This window comes from Nerophis ophidion, linkage group LG07 (genome assembly GCF_033978795.1).
Source record: "Nerophis ophidion isolate RoL-2023_Sa linkage group LG07, RoL_Noph_v1.0, whole genome shotgun sequence".
Lineage (NCBI taxonomy): Eukaryota > Metazoa > Chordata > Actinopteri > Syngnathiformes > Syngnathidae > Nerophis > Nerophis ophidion.
The window spans coordinates 63,141,814-63,165,567 of NC_084617.1; the positions used below are offsets into that span (position 1 = coordinate 63,141,814).

At 41.9% G+C, this 23,754-nt stretch overlaps 1 protein-coding gene across 1 annotated transcript; it reads right to left on the reverse strand.

The window, feature by feature from the left end:
- Positions 1 to 8,166: 8,166 nt before the first annotated feature.
- On the reverse strand, positions 8,167 to 23,398 carry vgll4l (vestigial like 4 like). Its single transcript, XM_061906841.1, is given in 7 exon segments — positions 8,167 to 8,796; positions 8,880 to 8,991; positions 14,231 to 14,443; positions 14,445 to 14,474; positions 14,553 to 14,663; positions 14,665 to 14,681; positions 23,196 to 23,398. Coding segments are annotated over 7 exon segments (840 nt in total). The 5' UTR covers positions 23,263 to 23,398; the 3' UTR covers positions 8,167 to 8,506.
- Between the last annotated feature and the right edge of the window lie 356 nt (positions 23,399 to 23,754).

Consider the following 23,754-nt stretch of genomic DNA (forward strand, 5'->3'; position numbering starts at 1 on the left):
AATAGCTCTTGGTTTCAAAAAGGTATATACTATACTCTGTCTGAGCTACATACTCGGTTAAACATATTTTTTTTCCACTGTAGTTGGGGTGTGAAAAATTGTAATCTGTTGTTGCTGAGTCAAAATACAATGCACATTTGTTTTGCAAGAACCGTGAGAATGTTGTCTTCTGTCCTTCTCATGGCTGTGTTCGGCTGAGTGGGTGACAATGACTCATTTAAATAACTTAATGTCTGTGTACATTCATACAGAGTAATTATATATGTGGTGTTTGTGGATACTTGTCCAGGGTGTACCCCGCCTTCTGCCCGAATGCAGCTGAGATAGGCTCCAGCGACCCCCCGCCACCCCAAGAGGGACAAGCTGTAGAAAATGGATGGATGTTATGGGATTATTTATGATAACTTGCATCATATTGGACAGACATGCACGATCTTATAAGATCCCCAAATTCTCTCTTAGCTCGGCTGGTAGAGTGGCTGTGCCAGCAACTTGAGGGTTCCAGGTTTGATCCCCGCTTCCGCCATCCTAGTCACTGCCGTTGTGTCCTTGAGCAAGGCACTTTACCCACCTGCTCCCAGTGCCACCCACACTGGTTTAAATGTAACTTAGATATTTGGTTTCACTAGAGAAAAAACGCTATATAAATATAATTCACTTCCCTTCACTTCACTTCTCTTAACAAAGACAATGAAGTGGGCTTTTTCTGTTTTGTGTTCCTGGTGTTTCCCTCTTGTTTTCATGAGTTTTATTTTATTTTATTTTATTTTTTTGCCTTTTGGCTCAGGACGCTTTGAGACTGTGCAACAAAGGGTGGCACATTCGTGACTTCTGCGGTGCTTTTTTGTAAACTTCTGGATCGGCATCCCGGGAGCCTTTTGGCCGTGCGGACCTGGTGCGGAGCTGGCGCCGGGACGGACAAACTTCACAGTGTCTTGGCTGAATGAGCAGGTATCGGACACCACCTCGGTCTCCTTGGACGTATCCTGGCTCATCCATGCAGACTGGACACTGGCCGAGAGTTGGTTGCTTTGTTGGGTCTGCTCCTGTCCCTGGACATCCTCCCCCCCACCCCAGCAGACGATGGCGTGGAACACCGCAGAGGCCACCGCAGTGTGTGCGGGTTTGGTTGCTCGTCTATGCATGGTGCAATCCTGTGTATCAATGTATATTATTGGTTGATTATTTTTTTGTTGTTGTTGTTGTTTTACTTTTGTGGCTGTGTGTAGAAGTGGCACTGCTGCAGTGGCAGCTTGTTGCATCAGCTCTGCTCTTTTAATATCTTTAATGCCCTTTGTGGTCTTTGATTCCCTCTTACACACATGTTTATGTTTGCTATGGCAATGAGGTTTTTTTTATTCTTCCTTGGCCACATTCTGGACTCCCTCTCCAGGGGCTCAGGCTTAGACATTTTTTTTTCCTCATTCCCCCAGCATTTACCTGTTTCTCACTTTTTTTGCAAGGGGCGCCGGAAGTTGTCAGACCCGTCAGCGATCCTGTTCTGTCTCCCTGTAAAGTTTGTCTGATCTTGAATGGGATTGTGCTAAAAATCTTAATTTCTCCTCGGGGATTATTAAAGTATTTCTGATTCTTATTTTGATTCTGATTTGCAAGTATTATAAATCAGACTTTGTATGCAGTTCCAATTCCAAGACGTTATATGGCAGTAGTGTATAGACCATGGTGTGTTGCTTTGTCAGGGAGTAGTCTTTGCCGTTAAGCAGAATCTAGTAATTTGTTGAGCCGTAAAAAGGGTTTATATTGTAAATATTCTATTTTATACACACTAGTAGTTTAATTGTAACGTGTGTCATGTTTTGTGGTCACATTCTTTTTGGTTTTGGACTCATTGTGCACTCTTGTTTGTTTTTGTCACCATGACAACTCATTAGTTTTCACCTGTCATGTCACGCACCTGATTGTGTGGTCCTCTGTCCTCTGTTGTCCTCTGTGTTTTTTATACACTTTGATTTTTATTTTACTGTTTTAATTGATTTTACCCTTTAAAATAGTTTTTAATCATATTTGTTTTTATATTGTTTTTATTGGTTTTATTTTTATTCATTTTTTGTTTTATTCAGTCATTGGTGGAGCATAATATTGTTTTTAACATGGCTGTGCAGCACTTTGGAAACGTTATTGTTGTTTAAATGTGCTATATAAATAAAGTGGATTGGATTGGATTGGATTCACATGGACTCATACACCTGTTATTCACCATAGTACTATTTAAGCCTGCAGTTGCCAGGCAGTCAGCCTGGCGACACCACCCTCTACACACCCTTCATACCCGATTGATTACGCGGTCCATGCCATAGTTGTTTTTGACTTCTTCACGCCACAGTAAGTGTTTCGTATTCATGTCCACAGTTTAATGAGTTTTTTTTAGTTCATGTTTCAGGTCCTAAGTTGTTTTTGCCTCCGCCTTGTGCGCGCCTTGTGTTTAGTACTTTTTGAGTGATTAATTAAAAGATGTCAGTACCTTCACGCCATGTCCGGTCCAGTTGATTTGCACTACGGGAAAAGAAACCGCACCATAATCCACGTCATTACAACATGCATCTTAGTCGTAGTTTCCATAATGAATTTAGAACTGAAGCTGAAATTGCTATGGAAAATAGCTAATGCCAATCAGTAAAATTCATTTATATTTAAAAAATGGTTGGACTGTTTGATGATATATTTTTGCATATTTAGACAATTATTATGTTAACATAATTTGTGATTATGTGGAGTACATACCGTATTTCCTTGAATTGCCGCTGGGGTGCTAATGAATTTAAAACTTCTTCTCACTCCTGCGCTTACCAAAGGCATGCGGTAAAAGTAAGCATGTGCTAATTATTTTAAAACCTCTTCTCACTCCGGCACTTACCGAAGGCATACAGTAAAAATTTGAGTGTGATGTAAGCTTGGACCTTAAATCATACTGAATAGCTCTTAATCTTCTTCCCTTTACGCCATGGGTGTCAAACTCTGGCCCGCGGGCCAAATATGGCCCGCCGTGTAAATTCATTTGGCCCTTGAGGCAATATCAAATTAAGATTAGAGCTGGCCCGCCGGTATTATACTGCGGCGATGCCCCTGTAACACTGCATTCACCGCTGAAACTCATACTTGCCAACCCTCACGATTTTCCAAGGAGACTCCCAAAGTTCAGTGCCCCTCCCAAAAATCTCCCGGGCCAACCATTCTTCCGAATTTCTCCTGATTTCCACCCGGACAACAATATTTAGGGCGTGCCTTGAAGGCACTGCTTTTAGCGTCCTCTACAGCCTGTCGTCACGTCCGCTTTTTCGTGCCGGTCCAGTCACATAATATATGCTGCTTTAACACACACAAGTGAATGCAAGGCATACTTGATCAACAGCCATAATGGTCACACTGAGGGTGGCCGTATAAAAAACTTTAACACTTTTACAAATATTCGCCACACTGTGAAGCCACACCAAACAAGAATGACAAACACATTTCGGGAGAACATCCGCACCATAGCACAACATAAACTCAACAGAAGAAATACCCAGAAACCCCTGGAGCACTAACTCTTCCTGGACGCTACAATATACACCCCTGCTACCACCAAACCCCGCTCTCCCAATTTTTATTTACATTTTATTTGATATGCCATTGATATTTTTTACTCATTATTATAATTTGAAACTCGATTTTGTATGTGACTATAAAGCTACATAAGCCTTGCTTGTTTAATATTCAATGCAAAACTTGTTTGGGTCCCTATTAAAAGGTTAATTTGTTCAATCTTTGTTCAGTTTTAAATTTTGGCCCACTCTGTATTTAAGTTTGACACCCCTGCTTTATGCGATTTCAAATTACTGGTATTGAAATCAGCCTCCTCCATTTTGAAAATGATGACAGGGGAAGTGTCACTCGTGACGTCACGAGTTTGACCCGGCAGTAATTCAAGGCAGGCGCATACTATATGCCCTGCGGCAATTCAAGGAAATACGGTACATATGTTTTCTTCTAAAACATTTAGTAAGACTTATTGGGCTTCACGGTGGCAGAGGGGTTAGTGCGTCTGCCTCACAATACGAACTTCCTGCAGTCCTGGGTTCAAATCCAGGCTCGGGATCTTTCTGTGTGGAGTTTGCATGTTCTCCCCGTGAATGCGTGGGTTCCCTCCCGGTACTCCGTCTTCCTCCCACTTCCAAAAACATGCACCTGGGGATAGGTTGATTGGCAACACTAAATTGGCCCTAGTGTGTGAATGTTGTCTGTCTATCTGTGTTGGCCCTGCGATGAGGTGGCGACTTGTCCAGGGTGTACCCCGCCTTCCGCCCGATTGTAGCTGAGATAGGCACCAGCGCCCCCCGCGACCCCGAAAGGGAATAAGCAGTAGAAAATGGATGGATGGATGTATGGATATTGATACATAATATTTCCAGGCTTTCGAGGGCCAAATCAAATGAAGTGGCGGGCCACATCTGGCCCCCGGACCTTGAGTTTGACACCTGTGCTTTATAGGGAGTGAGAGGACTTCATTCATTTCCCCTTGGGGATTAATTAACTCCTTATGATTCTGATTCTGATTCTGATTTTGAATGCCATCCATCCATTTTCTACTGCTTATTCCATTTGGGGTCGCGGGGGCGCTGGTGCCTATCTCAGCTGCATTCGAGCGGAAGGCAGTGTACACCCTGGACAAGTCGCCACCTCATCGCAGATTGTCAGAGTGTTATTCATGAACTAATCTGGTAATGTGGGTATGGTTTGTGCCATGTTAATTGCTGCTGTTAATGCAATTGCCTGCAGATGGCGCCAGATCCCCTTTTCTCTCCCCAAAGGCCCAATTGTTCCTATAGTGGAAATACCAGTTTTAGCACCTGGTGATGACAAGAAACAGCTTTCAGTTCAGTCCCTCGATGCTCATGGGGGGTGTTGGAGGTGCAAAAACAATGTGTTTGTTTAAACAGCCTTTAGACTGTGTGGAGAAGTTGAACACACACACTCACAAACGCACGTTCATTTGGGTTAAAACACGTGTCCCGTCCACTCTGTCATGAAGCACACCTCCACTCGAACGTACAAACTGAACCCAAGACACAATTTCGTCATACCAAACGTTAGGAATGTGCTCATATTTAAGGCCAGACAAGACAAGGCATGCAAATAAGTAACTGAAGTGTGCGGCTGGTTCTCCAACCCAACCCTTTTTTATTCCCCTCTTCCCTCCCTCCCTCCCATCCCTTGCCAAACAGGATCTGTGGGATCTCAGAGTCATTTTCTCAGGAGACAGGAATGTCAGAACACAGGGCCTTGTGCAGGCCGCAACATGCTACCCGCATTCCCTTCCACTTACAGTAAAAAAGTCTTGCTCACGCATCAATTTCCCGTTGTGTTGTGTTGTGTAAAAGACGCCAGGAGCGTACCAGACTAAGTCTTTTGGTCAGTGAGTCAGAGTGCGTCTGCACCAGGTCTGGAGCTCTGCCCTAGCCTCTGTGAACAAAGCCGTTCATGGCTCGAATCTCCTGTATTGACGTCATTAAACAGCAGTCATCAACAGTCGACAATTAAAAGTCGATATTACATTGGCGATGACAAATTCAACAATTTTAAGCAATACCTTTTTACTCATTGACTATGACCAACGAGGTCTTACCTAAGTAGGGAAATTATCATGAATAGTGCAGTTCCCTCAAAATTTTCCATTTATTTATTTTCATTGATTGACATTTTTTTACCTAATATATTCCCATACTGGTCCTGTGATGAGGTGGCGACTTGTCTAGGGTGTACCCCGCCTTCTGCCCGAATGCAGCTGAGATCGGCTCCAGCACCCCCTCCACGACCTCGAAAGGGACAAGCGGTAGTAAAAAGATGGATGGATGGGATATTCCCGTTTGGCCCTGTGATGAGGTGGCGACTTGTCCAGTGTGACCCCGAATTCCGCCCGAATGCAGCTGAGATAGGCTCCAGCAACCCTAAAAGGGACAAGCGGTACAAAATGGGAGGATGGATTGATAGCGCAGTTCCATCAAAATTTTCCATTTTTTTATTTTCATTGGTTTAAATATTTTAACCTATTATATTCCCATTTTGGCCCTGTGATGAGGTGGCGACTTGTCCGGGATGTACTCCACCTTCCACCCGAATGCAGCTGAGATAGGCTCCAGCAACCCCCGCGACCCGAACGGGTCGAGAGATAGGAAATGGATGGATGGATGGCTCTTTTTATTAATTTAAATACTTGAACCTAATGTATTCCCTTTTTGGCCCTGTGATGAGGTGGCGACTTGTCTAGGGTGTACCCCGCCTTCCGCCCGAATGCAACTGAGATATGCTCCAGCATCCCCCCCCCACCCCCTGAACGGGACAAGTGGTAGAAAATGGATGGATGGAGGGGATATTCCCATTTTGAACCTGTGATGAGGTGGCGACATGTCCAGGGTGTCCCCAAATTCCGCCCGAATGCAGCTGAGATAGGGTCCAGCAACCCCAAAAGGGACAAGCGGTAGAAAATGGATGGATAGATGGATAGTGCAATTCCGTCCAAATTTTCCATTTATTTATTTTCACTGATTTAAATATTTGAACCTAATATATTCCCATTTTGGCCCTGTGATGAGATGGCGATTTGTCCAGGGTGTACACCGCCTTTCACCCGAATGCAGCTGAGATAAGCTCCACCACCCCCACCCCCTGCGGCCCCGAACGGGACAAGTGGTAGAAAATAGATGGATGGGATATTCCCATTTTGAACCTGTGATGGGGTGGCGACTTGTCCAGGGTGTCCCCGAATTACGCCCGAATGCAGTTGAGATAGGGTCCAGCAACCCCAAAAGGGACAAGCGGTAAAAAATGGATGGAAAATGGATAGTGCAGTTCCGTCCAAATTTTCCATTTATTTATTTTCATTGATTTAAATATTTTAACCTAATATATTCCCATGTTGGCCCTGTGATGAGATGGCGACTTGTCCAGGGTGAATACCGCCTTCTGCCGGAATGCATCTGAGATAGGCTCCAGGACTCCCCCCTGCTACCCCAAAAGGGAAAAGTGGTAGAAAATGAATGGATGAATGCAAAGTGCAGTTCCGTCAAAATTTCCCATTTATTTATTTTCATTGATTTAAATATTTTAACCTAATATATTCCCATTTTGGCCCTGTGATGAGGTGATGACTTGTCCAGGGTGTACCCCGCCTTTTGCCCGAATGCAGCTGAGATAGGCTCCAGCGACCCCAAAAGCGACAAGCGGTAGACAAAAGGATGGATGGATGGATAGTGCAGTTCCATCCAAATTTCCCATTTATTTATTTTCATGGATTTAAATATTTTAACCTAATACATTTCCATTTTGGCCCTGTGATGAGCTGATGACTTGTCCAGGGTGTACCCATAATTCCGGGACGCTATAATAAACACCCCCCCGCTACTGCCAAACCCAACTTACCAACCACCTCACCCCGCTCGGAGGTCTCAAGGTTGGCAAGGATGCTATATAATAATGTAATATTTGGCATGATTAGTTAATAACTTGGAGGGGCGTGGCCTGCGGACATGCAGCAAAGTGGGATGTGCCAGGACCAGCTTCGAGATTAGCGACAGGTGCGTAGATGATACAGCTGTTTGTCTGATCACCTGTCGCTCTGTTAAAGGCAGCAGTCAGGAAGGAGAGGGGGGGTTGGATGGTGGAGAACGAAGCAGAGTGATAGCGAGAGCGAGACACGACTCACGACACGACGCAACACAGGAGGAAAAACGTTTGTGTGCTCACTTGAGAAAAAAAAGACAACTGCTGAAAAGCACCAAAAAGACTGGGACTGTGGAGAGGCGCCATCTTGGGCCGGGCTCTGGCATGCCCTGCCTCGCTGTCGGACTGCAGGCCACTCCTCCTCGCCGCCATCTTGGAGCGGGCTACAGTGTCAGACTGCCGGCTCCGCCTCTCCACAATAACATTTAAAAGATACACATTTTTTTCTGTCAAAATCGAAACAATTATTTTTTATTTAGTAAAAAAAAATACTTTATTAACACACACTTTTCCCAGGCTTTCGTTGGCAACATACAATGATGTAGCTGGCCAGATCTGGCCCAAGGGCCTTGAGTATGACACCTTAATGAAACTTGAAATTAAACATATTTACAAGATATTCATTGTTTTATTTTGTTATGCGAGTCTCCATAGAAATAAAGAATTGCATCATTTTTACATGTTTATTTTTCTCCAAACTTTACAAAGCCTTTCAAGGCCTTTGCAATAATGTACATGAAATAGAGGCCTGCCAGGTAAACCATAAATGACATTAATATAAATACCATACAATGAAATGCCAGAGGGAAATGTGAAGGAATATTTGGCCACTTCTTCAATTCTACCAGCATCTATTTTTCGATATCAGTAAGCTGAAGAAAGAAATGTAACAAGACAAGATGACCCCAGTTGATGCTACAATTGTCTGCATCTGTGAAGACACACCGCGGGCCAATTGGACATCACCCCTAGAAAGTCTTGATTTGCCCAACAAGTGAAATGAAGAAAGTCAATGGCTGGAGGTCGGCGACGGGTTGCCTGTGGCCTCTTGATGGGACGGATGTGGGCTTGGCCTATAGGCCGGGGAGTGAGTCGTGCTCGGACTGCTGAGGGGCGTGGATGAGCAGGAGGAAGACTTGGACTTAATCTGCAGCCACTTATCTCCCAAGGCCTTGGCGAAGTGGTCATCGACCGACACGCTGATGGAGAGCTGCTGGGCGTGAGCCTTCTGGTAATTTGCTCCCAGGCTCCTCTGGAAATGTTCTTCCACCACATGTTCGTAGTTGCATTTGGAGATCACTGGCACAGAAAAAGACACGGATGATTTGAGCATAAGAGGGTGTAAGAAGCGCGCTTTTGTTTTTGAAAAGTGCGAGACGCACCTGGTGACTCGCTCTGGTGGACTTCAGATCTGCAGGCCGGGTTCCTCAGCGAGGACGCACACGTGATCACGGAGGGACGCACCTGAAATGATCCATAGAATATACGGATTGGCTTATGAATGGAATTACTTTCTAATAAAATAGCAATCAATCACGTAGATGTATTATTCCATCATCATCATCATTTATTTTTATTCCGTTCATGAAAATGATAATACATATACAAGCCGTTTACAGTTCACACCTTCATTGTTTTGTGTTTCTTATACATTTCCATGATCAGAAAGGAGCAGATGGAAGAATAATATTCTTATATGTATCTGTCAGGTTCAAACACTGATGATATCTATTAATCAGACAAGAAGCAAGGAACCATGCAGAGACAGAGTTCAATTTAGCTCATGAGGAGAACGCATGGCGATGAACACTTAGTCACAGTCTCGCCCCTACGCTCTAAGGTTGCACCTACGGGGGGTGGGGGGGGCGGTGGGGGTGGGGGAGGGGGGGGCGGCTGCCCACATATGCGTTCCTCTCCAAAGTTTTTCATAGTCATTCACATTGACGTCCCACTGGGGTGAGTTTTTCCTTGCCCTTATGTGGGCTCTGTACTGCGGATGTCGTTGTGGCTTGTGCAGCCCTTTGAGACACTTGTGATTTAGGGCTATATCAATAAACATTGACTGATTGATACTTCCGTACCTATGAAAATTGATCATTTCAACATTGGCGGTAACTTCTAAAAACTGAGAATGGCTGAACAAAAATGGCACCGAAAAGGAAATCATATACTGCAGGTCAGTGGTCCCCAACCCCCCAACCACCGGGCCGCAGAATAATGTTTTATTAATTTTAATTATTTTTTTATTTAAAAATTTTTTTTAAAAATTATCAAAACAACATAAAAAAGACAAGATACACTAACAATTAGTGCACCCACCCAAAAAAACCCTCAATTTTTCATAACAAAAACCTCCCTTTTTCATGACAAAGGGAAAAAAAAAAAAATTGCAGCAGAAAACGGCAATCGAGCAGCAGAAAGAAAGTATGGAGTAAGGAAGAAACTTGTAAAGGGCCTGGCGACTGATACTCTAGTGCAGGCCCGGGCAATTATTTTGACTCGGGGGCCACAATTAGAGAAAAAAATGTGTCTGGGGGGCCTTTATATCTATTTTTAAGAACACTTAAACAAAACCTCAAAATGATCTCTGATAAAATGCTAAAAACGTTATGACAGACCGCCTTAAAAAACTTAATGGAATTTTACATTTTTCTATGAACGATAAAACACGGAATATTGACAGAATATGAAAGTCACTCCCCCTTTCCATCGACATATTTTACAATCAAGTGAAACGCAACAAAAATGCAGCAAACAGTGAAATATGAACGCGAAGGGTACAAAATAAACCCACCTACAATCTTATATATCTGATATATCACTAAGCTTTAGAGCTTTGTTTTGAAAATCTCCTTCCGTGTCTGAGCTGCTGTGACGTATATGACCATTAGTTTATTGGTTTATTAGTTTATTAGTTTATTAAGGATCCCCATTAGTCTACACTGCAGTGGAGACTATTCTTCCTGGGGTCCAGGCAAAAAACATCACACAACCACAGAACAAACGATTAAAATACAGAACAACATGATCCAATAATAAATTGTCATAATACAAAAATAGCAACAACAAAGAACCAAAAAATACTAATAAATGTTGTTACATAATAATTTTCATACCAAAGATAAAAATAGCAATATAAAAATAGATATACTGTATACATTTTTGCAAAAATTAAACAAAGAACCAATGGCCTAAAATATACACATTAGTGTACCAAAGACAAACAGTAAGTGACCATAGTAACTAATTAGATGACCATAGTAACTGATTAGTTTACCATAAATACTGGTATATTATCCAGGTTTGTGCAGCACTTTGAGACACTAGTGATTTAGGGCTATATAAGTAAACATTGATTGATTGATTGATTGATAAGCGCAGATTCCAACCATTGAAGTGCTTTGTATAGTTGAAGACTTCCGGTCAGTAGAAAACATGATTGCACATCATAATAGCAGCTACACTTTACATCTTAAAGATCTGAAAAAAAAATATTTAGGAATGTCCAGTGGGCCAGATTGAAAGGCCTCAATTTTCCCAGATCTGCTCTACTGCGACTTATATATGTTTTTTTCCTTCTTTATTATGCATTTTCGGCCGGTGCGACTTATATTCCGAAAAAATAGGGTAAGCATTTTCACAATGACACGTCCAATGAAAATCAAAAATCAGTTTGATATAATTCCAGTTGTTTCTCTTTGTAACTTTTTTTTTTTTATTCCAAAAATATTCTTGCAACTTTTTAAGTCTTTCTTTAGAGGAATTCCATGCTTTCACACCATCAACAGACAAGCACATTTGTTTCAAATTTGTTCGCACTCTTGGATGTTTAAGGTGATACGGCCTCCTCTGATTCTCATCTTCAGACGTCAACACGAATAATTTTCACAGGTCCTTCGGAAGAACTTAATTTCTAGCTTTGAACATCACTAATAGAGTATGCAATTTTACAATGTCTTTTAGTTTCAAATATCCTGACCTAATGAAGAGAGGATTTGAGTGGTCTCGATATCCTACTTTGAAAATAATACAAATTGCTCTTTTCTGTAAAAGAAATAAAGGCATTATGTTTCTGTGATATGTACTTCCCCATATTTCTGCACAATAATAAAAATAAGGTAGAATAATTGAACAATTTAACATTCCCCACACACAGAATTGGAGAAAAAAAAAAAAGCTTTTCTTATAATAGCCACACCCACATATACATAGCCACACCCACATATCATTGTGAAATTCAATATTTACATAGAAACATTTTGTAAATGTTTTTTTAACATATCCCAATTGTTTCCAAATGTTGCCAATAACTCGGCAGTAAAACGGCTAATTATATAAAACAGAAACCTCTTATTCATTATCTAAACTGAATAATTTTTTCTCTTTTATTTTTCTCTCCTTTTTTTTTCATAACCTTCAAGATTTTTATTAGGACTTTTCTTTCTCGTAATTTGTAAATACTTTTCTTTTAGTGGATTGTTTTAGTTCCTTGTTGACTACTTGCTTAACTTTTGCCGTTCCTGAGGAATGCTCCTGAGAATCATAAATACTAACGTACTATCTTTCTATCTATCTATCCATCCATCCATCCATCCATCCATCCATCCATCCATCATCCATCCATCCATCCACTCTTCCATCTATCTATCTATCTATCTATCTATCTATCTATCTATCTATCTATCTATCTATCTATCTATCTATCTATCTATCTATCTATCTATCTTCTTAGCAAAGAGAAAACCCCAGAAATGAGCTGCACCCTTGTGTAAGCCGCAGGGTTCAAAGCAAGGAAAAAAAGTAGCAGCTTATATTGAGGTTAATATGATAAGCATTCATTCAAGCATAAAATGGCGCTAAATAAACTATGAATATGAATACTTAGCCACTAGAGGGGACCAAACCAATCAGAGCACAGCACGCTGATCAGTATCATGGCCACTGATTGCTCAGCCTCAGGCAGAATTATTACATGAGATTAAAAGAGTAGAAGTGACTGAAGGATGTTCTTTCATGTTTAGAGGGCTCTAATAAATGTTGGAATATGCATTTCAGAAGGTTGTAAACAGTTTTGTTTGTCATGCTCTTGGAGTGTTATAATTGATTCCTATACTTTGCAGAGTCATTTTATTTTATTTTTAATGTATTTAATTGGGACAGTGCACATTAAAACCTCTAAAGGCCTTAGTGGACAGGCACTTTTTGCTCTTATTTCCAAAATTGTGTACATTACTGAATTGGGGTCTTATGCCGACATATGGGACACTCATACCGATATCTGGTGGTGTCAGAAAAGTATAATAATGGAATTGGGGGGAAAAAAAAGGGTAAATATACAAATGTGCATGTCACTACACATTAAGTACACATTTGTGTACTTATGGACCTGAAATATTATTTTTAGTTTTTATTCTAATGAGGGTCTAATAAGCCCGAATAGCAAAGAGAAATAAAAACAAGCATGTAAACAAACAGCTTGGGCCTTAAAGGGTTAATCAACGCTTGAATAAACGGACTTAGCATAAATGTTATTGTCTCAGCTATAGTCCCAATTTTTTGGGTCATTTGTATTTTACATTTTATCCTATTAGTTATGCAAACATTTTATTTAGTCATATATATATATATATATATATATATATATATTAATATATATATATTATATATATATATATATAAAAATAATACAAAAAATAATTTAAAAAAATATATATATTTTTTTGTATTTTTTTATTAATTATTTATATTTTAAATTAAAAATAATAAAAAAATTAAAATTAAAATAAAAACATATATATATTTTTTAAATTTTCTATTATATTTTTATATATATATATATCTATATATATATATATTTTTTTTATATTAATCTTCATACTGTATGTCTACTTGTATTTTATTCTTTATCTTTACACATGGTTCTTACTATTTTAGAAATGTTGTCAGACGAGCCATCTGCCTCAGGGGTTATCGGCCATGCTTGTGGGGACGCTTTTGTGTCAACGTCCTGGGGGCCATGGTGTGATGACCTCCTGGTGCAGATGGCTCCTGTGATAGTGTTTACTCCCATGTCTCCTCTGTACTCAGCCATGCAATCATTGGTCCATATCGTTGCATGTGTGTATGTTGTGTGTGTTTATGTTTGGCATCTGTGTCCGTGCGTACGTATCTGATAATGGGGGATATGGGTCACCGGGGTATTTTTTTTAACTTTGTAAAGCACTCTGCGTTGCATTTCTTTATAAATAAAGTTAGCTTAAGGGACACGATCATGTCCATACGGACGATTGTAGTGGTAAAGAATAGCTTTCTTTGAAATGATGGGGATTGCTAAAATTGGATGCCATGCATTATTGTTAACTTTCCGCTTGATTTTCTTCTGCATTTTAGCTCCTGAGAAGAGTTTATGTCCTAAAATGTGATGTGAAAACTGGTTTATGCCACCATGCTCAGCCTGGCATGGTGGCATAAACAGGTCTGTTCTGTTGGTCTTGTTGATGACATTCCTTCCCTGGCTCACATTTTCTTCACCAATCTTGCTGGATTGCATAGCTGGGACAAGCCGGGACCTGCTTGTGTACAGCTGGGTGGACTACCACCACAGTTGACGAGTAGCCCGGAGCTACAGTGACTCGACAAAGAAACAAAATGTACCAACGCTTTCCATCTTTACAGCCTTCATGGCTTTGATCTTGGTGAAATTTTTAATTGCTGTCTTTTATTTTCCCCAAACTTACCTGGATTCTGACTGGTGCATGGTGTGTTTTTTAGTCTTGTCGTCTGCATTCTGAGAATCCTTTCTCGGCTTCTTGATGAGGGCAAGAGGTTCGTCCATGACGGGGGCGTAGTACGCATAAGGACTGGTGGACTGGGTGGACGGGCTCCAAGTCGACGTTGGACTCTGAGGGCTATTTAACGCCGCCGGTGCCAATCTCTGGGCGGCTTTTGCCATTGCTTCTGCTCAGCACCCGCTCCCGCTGCTACAAAAATACAAAAAAAATCAAATAAAGGTTCCATTATTGTGAGGGACGTTCAAATAAATCCATCTATGACACTGACTTTTCCTCCAGCGTTAGGCATCTTTCATGGCTGCGCTTGCGTTTGATGGGATAGACTGCGGGGGTTCGAGCCCGCTCATTCGTCATATGCCTGTATCGGTCTTCACTTTCTCAGGTGAGGCTGACCTGAAAAGGAGGAAAATAGTACAATAAAGCAGTGTTTTTCCAACATTTTTTTGAGCAAAGGAACATGTTTTGCGTTGAAAAAATCCTGAGGCACACCACCGGCAGAAATCATTAGAAAATGAAACTCGGTTGACAGTAAAAAGTCGTTGACGCAATTGTTGGATATGAATTCAAACCATGACTAACCATGGCCTAAATGTAGCTCTTGTCTCAAAGTTGGTGTACTGTTACAACCTCAAGTCACTCCTTGACTTATTTGGAGTTTTTTGCTGTTTTCCTGTCTGTAGTGGTATAGTTCTTGTCTTGCGCTCCTATTTTGGTGGCTTTTTTTGTATTTTGGTATTTTCCTGTAGCGGTTTCATGTTTACTTCTACCCGCATCCATCCCTTTTTTTATTTTAGAAATTAAGAATAATTTCAGTAGTTTTTTATCCTCTTTGTGGGGACATTGTTGATTGTCATGTCATGTTCAGGTGTACATTGTGGATGCCCGTCTTTGCTTCACAGTAAGTCTTTGCTGTCGTCCAGCATTCTGTTAATGTTTACTTTGTAGCCAGTTCAGTTTTGGTTTTGTTCTGCATAGCTTCCATAAGCTTCAAGTCCTTGTCTTAGAGACACTCACCTTTTGTTTATTTTTGGTTTAGGTGTCAGACGCCCTTTTACCTGCACACAGTCATCTGCATATTGTGATCACCACAAACCATGTTTCCGACATCGACAACGCAATTAGCTACTTGCTGCCAGCTGCTGATATGGAAGAGTATAACTTGGTTACTCTGCCGAGCTCTAGACAGCACCGACACTCAACAAAGGCACATTTGCAGATTATTACTACTGGTTTTGCAAAAAATATTTTTAACCCAAATAGGTGAAGTTACATATTCCCCCAAGGCACACCAGACTGTATCTCACGGCACACTGGTGTGGTTGAAAAACACTGCAATACAGCAAAAATAATTCACTGATGAACTGTTTGTTTTGATCCATGACTGACAGTCCTGTGTTTTTCTCCGCCTAACTCACCGTTAATTTTCAACTCCGTTTAGTTGCAGAACTCGATCGACCTGATTTGTGAAGGTTACAACACTACACAGCTGATTTGAGGCTAACGATAAATGTTGTTTTTCTGCGTATTGCTGGTGTTTGGCCCATGAGTCATGTCTTCCAAGGGGCAATCAACACATTTTGTTATGATAGAGAAATAAACACTTTGAGGTGAAATCCCAGATGGAATTAAAGACAGACCCCCATTGGTGCTTACAGTCAATTCCCCGCTCAGTTACATGTTATATATATATATATATATATTATATATATATAATTATATATATTATATATATATATTATATATATATATATACATACAGTAAAGGCCAACCTTCTCATTCAAAGCGTTTTTTTAATTTTCATGACTATTTACATTGTAGTTTGTCACTGACGGCGTCAAAACTATGAATGGACATATGTGGAGTTATGTACTTATCAAAAAAGGTGAAATAACTGAAAACATGTTTCACCATTGTAGTTTCTTCAAGATGACCACACTTTGCTCTGATTACTGCTTTGCACACTCGTGGCATTCTCTCGATGAGCTTCAAAAGTAGTCACCTTAAAGAGTTTTCACTTCACAGGTGTAATAGTTTTGATGCCTTCAGCGACAATCTACAATGTAAATTGTCATGAAAATAAAGAAAATGCTTTGAAATGAGAAGGTGTGTCCAAACTTTTGGCCTGTACATATATATATATATATTATATATTATATATATATGTATATAATATAATTATGTATTATATAAATATGTATGTATGTATGTTATGTGTGTGTGTATGTATGTATGTATATATATATATATATATATATATGTAGATTATACATACATATATATATATATATATATATATATAAAATATGATAAATTATATATAATATAACAAGAACCGGCAGCATGGTGGGAAGAGGGGTTACTTGCGTCTGTCTAAACCATACGAAGGTCGTTCGTTCCATCTACAAACACATTCACGGTACAAACATACACATACATATACATTCACTGTACAAACATTCATATACACATTCTGTACATACAGTACACAAGTACATATATAATCACATTTCATCAAACATATATTAACGTTGTTGCCCTAGGGTAAACTGGTACAACATGGCATACTGACAAAGCTTAACCCATTGTTACTATAAAAATCTACAAGATAAATATGGTATCATTTTGTATACGTATTGTTGCATTTGAACAACTGTATTGTTGATAATAGAGGTAAACTATTGGTATTGTTCTTGATCAATTGCGCTTTTTCTATTGATATTTGTATTGCTCCAGTTGTAGTGTAAAAATGCTCATTGTCATTTGTATATTATTATTTATTTCGCTAACTGCTTCTTTGCTATGACTTTTACGATCATATTTGTACATATCGTATGTGCTGGTGTTGTTTTATTGTTGTTGTTGTTTTTGTTGTTATTGTTGTGTTTGCTGTTGTTGTTTTTGTCTCTCTGTCTAAACCCCCTCTTATCCCCACAATTTCCCCCTCTGTCTTCCTTTTTTTCTCTTTCTATCCCTCCTGCTCCGGCCCGCTGCACCAAATGATAATATAAATACATTTAATAAAGTCAAATTCAAATAAGGCAACAAGAGAATTATCCTACAGGGGGCGGTATAGCTCGGTTGGAAGAGTGGCTGAGCCAGCAACTTGAGGGTTGCAGGTTCAATCCCCGCTTCCGCCATCCTAGACACTGCCGTTGTGTCCTTGGGCAAGGCACCTTACCCACCTGTTTCCAGTGTCACCCACACTGGTTTAAAAATGTAACTTAGATATTGGGTGTCACTATGTAAAGTGCTTTGATTCACTAGAGAAAAGTGCTATATAAATATTATTCACTTCACTTCACTTCTCTTTTGTAAAGTAAATCTGAACAGCCGATATGGGCATCTTCATCAACTATGTGATTTGCCTGAGAAGCTGGAAAGGACAAAAGAAAAAAACAAACAAAAAAAACAATACAAAGGTCTTAGTAGTCCTGGGTTCAATGCCGGGCTCGGGATCTTTCTGTGTGGAGTTTGCATGTCCTCCCCGTGACTGCGTGGGTTCCCTCCGGGTACTCCGGCTTCCTCCCACCTCAAAAGACATGCACCTGTGGATAGGTCGATTTGCAACACTAAATTGGCCCTAGTGTGTCCAGGGTGTACTCCGCCTTCCGCCCGATTGTAGCTGAGATAGGCACCAGCACTTCCCGCGACCCCAAAAGGGAATAAGTGGTAGGAAATGGATGGATGGATAACAAGAACCCTATTGGCCATCATATGTTGCTGTTAATGGTTTGACAGAACACATTTGTTTTAAAATTGGCTATATTTTTCTCAATTATTTATTTTATGTACTAAAAAGTTTTTACCGGCCCAAATAAAACTGGTGTTACCCAGCCTCGTATGCACAGGGAGCGTGTGCACACATACAAAAGCAGTCCAAGAGAAGGAATGCACAATTTGAAGCAATGTTGTTGTTATAATAACCTAAACATTCATTGATAGCTAATGATCCATCCATCTAACTATTAAAATTGCTATTATTAGCCAACATCACTCAAAGCCAGTGCATGTGTTACGTACTGGCATAGTTATGTCATTACGTCCTAGAAGAGGCAAGATAGAGTGTGTAAAATACTTTGAAAAGTTAGCGCCCTCTAGGCATCTGTGTAAAATTTGTTGCCAACAACCCCTTTATACACATATATACACACATACCTATACACACATAAACGCATATACTGCATATATATATATATATATATATATATATATATATATATATATATATATATATATACATACACACACACACACATATATATAACATTTATATATATATATATATATATATATATATACCCATATAACATGTGTGTGTGTGTATATATATATATACATACACACACACACACACATATATATATAACACTTATATATATATAATTATATATATATATATATATATATATATATATATATATATATATACACATATATATACATACGTATATATACATACATACATACATATATATATATATATATATATATCTCCTCTCTGAGCTGCAACCTTATCGTGGTAGAGGAGTTTGCGTGTCCCAATGATCCTAGGAGCTATGTTGTCCGGGGGCATAAAGCCCCCTGGTAGGGTCTCCCAAGGCAAACAGGTTCTAGGTGAGGGATCAGACAAAGAGCAGCTCGAAGACCTATATGAAGAAGAAACATCATGGACCCAGATTTCCCTCGCCCGGAGGCGGGTCACCGGGGCCCCCCTCTGGAGCCAGGCCCGGAGTTGGGGCACGATGGCGAGCGCCTGGTGGCCGGGCCTGTTCCCATGGGGCCCGGCCGGGCACAGCCCGAAGAGGCAACGTGGGTCACCCCTCCAATGGGCTCACCACCCATAGCAGGGGCCATAGAGGTCGGGTGCATTGTGAGCTGGGCGACAGCCGAAGGCAGGGCACTTGGCGGTCCGATCCTCGGCTACAGAAGCTAGCTCTTGGGACGTGGAACGTCACGTCACTGGGGGGGAAAGAGCCTGAGCTAGTGCGCGAAGTCGAGAAATTCCGGCTGGATATAGTCGGACTCACTTCGACGCACAGCAAGGGCTCTGGAACCACTTCTCTCGAGAGGGATTGGACCCTCTTCCACTCTGGCGTTGCCGGCAGTGAGAGGCGACGGGCTGGGGTGGCAATTCTTGTTTCCCCCCGACTCAAAGCCTGTACGTTGGAGTTTAACCCGGTGGACGAAAGGGTAGCCTCCTTCCGCCTTCAGGTGGGGGGACGGGTCCTGACTGTTGTTTGTGCTTATGCACCAAACAGCAGTTCAGAGTACCCACCCTTTTTGGGAACGCTCGAGGGAGTACTGGAAAGTGCTCCCCCGGGTGATTCCCTTGTCCTACTGGGAGACTTCAACGCTCACGTTGGCAACGACAGTGAAACCTGGAGAGGCGTGATTGGGAAGAATGGCCGCCCGGATCTGAACCCGAGTGGTGTTTTGTTATTGGACTTTTGTGCTCGTCACAGTTTGTCCATAACGAACACCATGTTCAAACATAAGGGTGTCCATATGTGCACTTGGCACCAGGACACCCTAGGCCGCAGTTCCATGATCGACTTTGTAGTTGTGTCATCGGATTTGCGGCCTCATGTTATGGACACTCGGGTGAAGAGAGGGGCGGAGCTTTCTAGCGATCACCACCTGGTGGTGAGTTGGCTGCGATGGTGGGGGAGGATGCCGGACAGACCTGGGAGGCCCAAACGCATTGTGAGGGTCTGCTGGGAACGTCTGGCAGAGTCTCCTGTCAGACAAAGTTTCAATTCCCACCTCCGGAAGAACTTTGAACATGTCACGAGGGAGGTGCTGGACATTGAGTCCGAGTGGACCATGTTCCGCACCTCTATTGTCGAGGCGGCTGATCAGAGCTGTGGCCGCAAGGTAGTTGGTGCCTGTCGGGGCGGCAATCCTAAAACCCCCTGGTGGACACCAGCGGTGAGGGATGCCGTCAAGCTGAAGAAGGAGTCCTATCGGGTCCTTTTGACTCATAGGACTCCGGAGGCAGTGGACAGGTACCGACAGGCCAAGCGGTGTGCAGCTTCAGCGGTCGCGGAGGCAAAAACTCGGACATGGGAAGAGTTCGGGGAAGCTATGGAAAACGACTTCCGGACGGCTTCGAAGCGATTCTGGACCACCGTCCGCCGCCTCAGGAAGGGGAAGCAGTGCACTATCAACACCGTGTATGGTGCGGATGGTGTTCTGCTGACCTCGACTGCGGATGTTGTGGACAGGTGGAAGGAATACTTCGAAGACCTCCTCAATCCCACCAACACGTCTTCCTATGAGGAAGCAGTGCCTGGGGAATCTGTGGTGGACTCTCCTATTTCTGGGGCTGAGGTCGCTGAGGTAGTTAAAAAGCTCCTCGGTGGCAAGGCCCCAGGGGTGGACGAGATCCGCCCGGAGTTCCTTAAGGCTCTGGATGCTGTGGGGCTGTCTTGGTTGACAAGACTTTGCAGCATCGCGTGGACATCGGGGGCGGTACCTCTGGATTGGCAGACCGGGGTGGTGGTTCCTCTCTTCAAAAAGGGGGACCGGAGGGTGTGTTCCAACTATCGTGGGATCACACTCCTCAGCCTTCCCGGTAAGGTTTATTCAGGTGTACTGGAGAGGAGGCTACGTCGGATAGTCGAACCTCGGATTCAGGAGGAACAGTGTGGTTTTCGTCCTGGTCGTGGAACTGTGGACCAGCTCTATACTCTCGGCAGGGTTCTTGAGGGTGCATGGGAGTTTGCCCAACCAGTCTACATGTGCTTTGTGGACTTGGAGAAGGCATTCGACCGTGTCCCTCGGGAAGTCCTGTGGGGAGTGCTCAGAGAGTATGGGGTATCGGACTGTCTTATTGTGGCGGTCCGTTCCCTGTACGATCAGTGCCAGAGCTTGGTCCGCATTGCCGGCAGTAAGTCGAACACATTTCCAGTGAGGGTTGGACTCCGCCAAGGCTGTCCTTTGTCACCGATTCTGTTCATAACTTTTATGGACAGAATTTCTAGGCGCAGTCAAGGCGTTGAGGGGTTCCGGTTTGGTAACCGCAGGATTAGGTCTCTGCTTTTTGCAGATGATGTGGTCCTGATGGCTTCATCTGACCGGGGTCTTCAGCTCTTGCTGGATCGGTTCGCAGCCGAGTGTGAAGCGACCGGAATGAGAATCAGCACCTCCAAGTCCGAGTCCATGGTTCTCGCCCGGAAAAGGGTGGATTGCCATCTCCGGGTTGGGGAGGAGACCCTGCCCCAAGTGGAGGAGTTCAAGTACCTAGGAGTCTTGTTCACGAGTGAGGGAAGAGTGGATCGTGAGATCAACAGGCGGATCGGTGCGGCGTCTTCAGTAATGCGGACGTTGTACCGGTCCGTTGTGGTGAAGAAGGAGCTGAGCCGGAAGGCAAAGCTCTCAATTTACCGGTCGATCTACGTTCCCATCCTCACCTATGGTCATGAGCTTTGGGTCATGACCGAAAGGATAAGATCACGGGTACAAGCGGCCGAAATGAGTTTCCTCCGCCGTGTGGCGGGGCTCTCCCTTAGAGATAGGGTGAGAAGCTCTGCCATCCGGGAGGAACTCAAAGTAAAGCCGCTGCTCCTTCACATCGAGAGGAGCCAGATGAGGTGGTTCGGGCATCTGGTCAGGATGCCACCCGAACGCCTCCCTAGGGAGGTGTTTAGGGCACGTCCAACCGGTAGGAGGCCACGGGGAAGACCCAGGACACGTTGGGAAGACTATGTCTCCCGGCTGGCCTGGGAACGCCTCGGGATCCCCCGGGAAGAGCTAGACGAAGTGGCTGGGGAGAGGGAAGTCTGGGTTTCCCTGCTTAGGCTGTTGCCCCCGCGACCCGACCTCGGATAAGCGGAAGATGATGGATGGATATATATATATACATACGTATATATACATACATACATACATACATACATATATATATACACATATATATACATATATACATACATACATACTGTACATACATACATATACATACATACATACATATATATATACACATATATATACATATATACATACATACATACTGTACATACATACATATACATACATACATACATATATATATATATATATGTATATATATATATATACACATTTATATACACACATATATACATACATACATACATACATATATATATACACATATATATACATACATACATATATATGTATATATACATATATACATATATATGTATATATATATATATATATATATATATATATATATATATAATATATATATATATTGGAAAATGTGATACAGAAATAACGTGTATTGAAACCTATAAAGAGTTAAGTCAAGTCTATTGTTTGTCCATTATACTCAGTTAACACGTTCAAATTCACATTGACAGAACGACTTCAGTCCTTCAACTATATGCAAATCCAACATTGAGCTTGTTGATTCAAATACAATGGCGGTATAATCTCTTTTGCATACTACAAAAGGTTGCTCAGGGCTCTTTAAGCATAATCAACATGTCCTACACCTGTGAGCTACTCCCTCACATACGCTGCCATTGTGGAGGAAGGTGGGGGCAGGTCTAACCACACCTATGCTGATTTTCTGCTGCCTCGGGCATGGATATTTTTCCCTCATTAGGAAGGTAAATGTGGCTCCTCTTTGCATTTTGTTCTTTTAAATAAAGCTTGATCATACACCCTAACACATTTACAAGTTGCAAATAATTGTTCATTTCTTAATAATAATAATGATAATGAGTATCACTTACTATTTTTAGACTTAATGAATATTCTGTTATATATATTTTTTTATTGTTAAACTATCCATCCATCCATTTTCTACCGCTTATTCCCTTTCGGGGTCGTGGGGGGTGCTGGCGCCTATCTCAGCTAAAAACTATGTACACTGAGTCAAGGCATTGAAAAGAAAAAGAACCCAAACTCACCTTCTAGAATGTAGACTTTGAAGCCACTGCTCATGCGGGTGATGTAGTGGAAGTTGGTGACCGCCATGTTGGCCTGAGTGCAGTCCCACGAAAGAACCTTGACCCTCCGTGCCACACAATGAGTCTCGCCTCTGGATGTTGTTGGAAAAGGTGATGAGGTTGTGGCTCTGAGCTCACAACCAGGTAACGTATCAAGTAAGTGCAAACACCTTCAGCGGGTCACATTCCCTGCATTCCGATTGGCTCCTGCAAGAACCAATGAAAACTTCTCCATTACACCTTTGTTGTTGTTGTTTTCCTGCATGCAGGGGGAATGGTACGAGGATAAGGAATGGAGCAATTGTTCATAAATGTCATTATGATACATATACCTGTACAATATCCTGCCCTAATACCCTACTGTGCAATACTACCCTTCGAGTGCAATACGTCCGACACTGATTGTTATTTATTACTTCGGTACTCTTGTCTTGTTCTGAATATTGTACAGTATTTTGTATTTCTACAGTGTTTTGTATATTGTACAGGATTTCTTGTTATTTTTATTGGATAGTAGTCT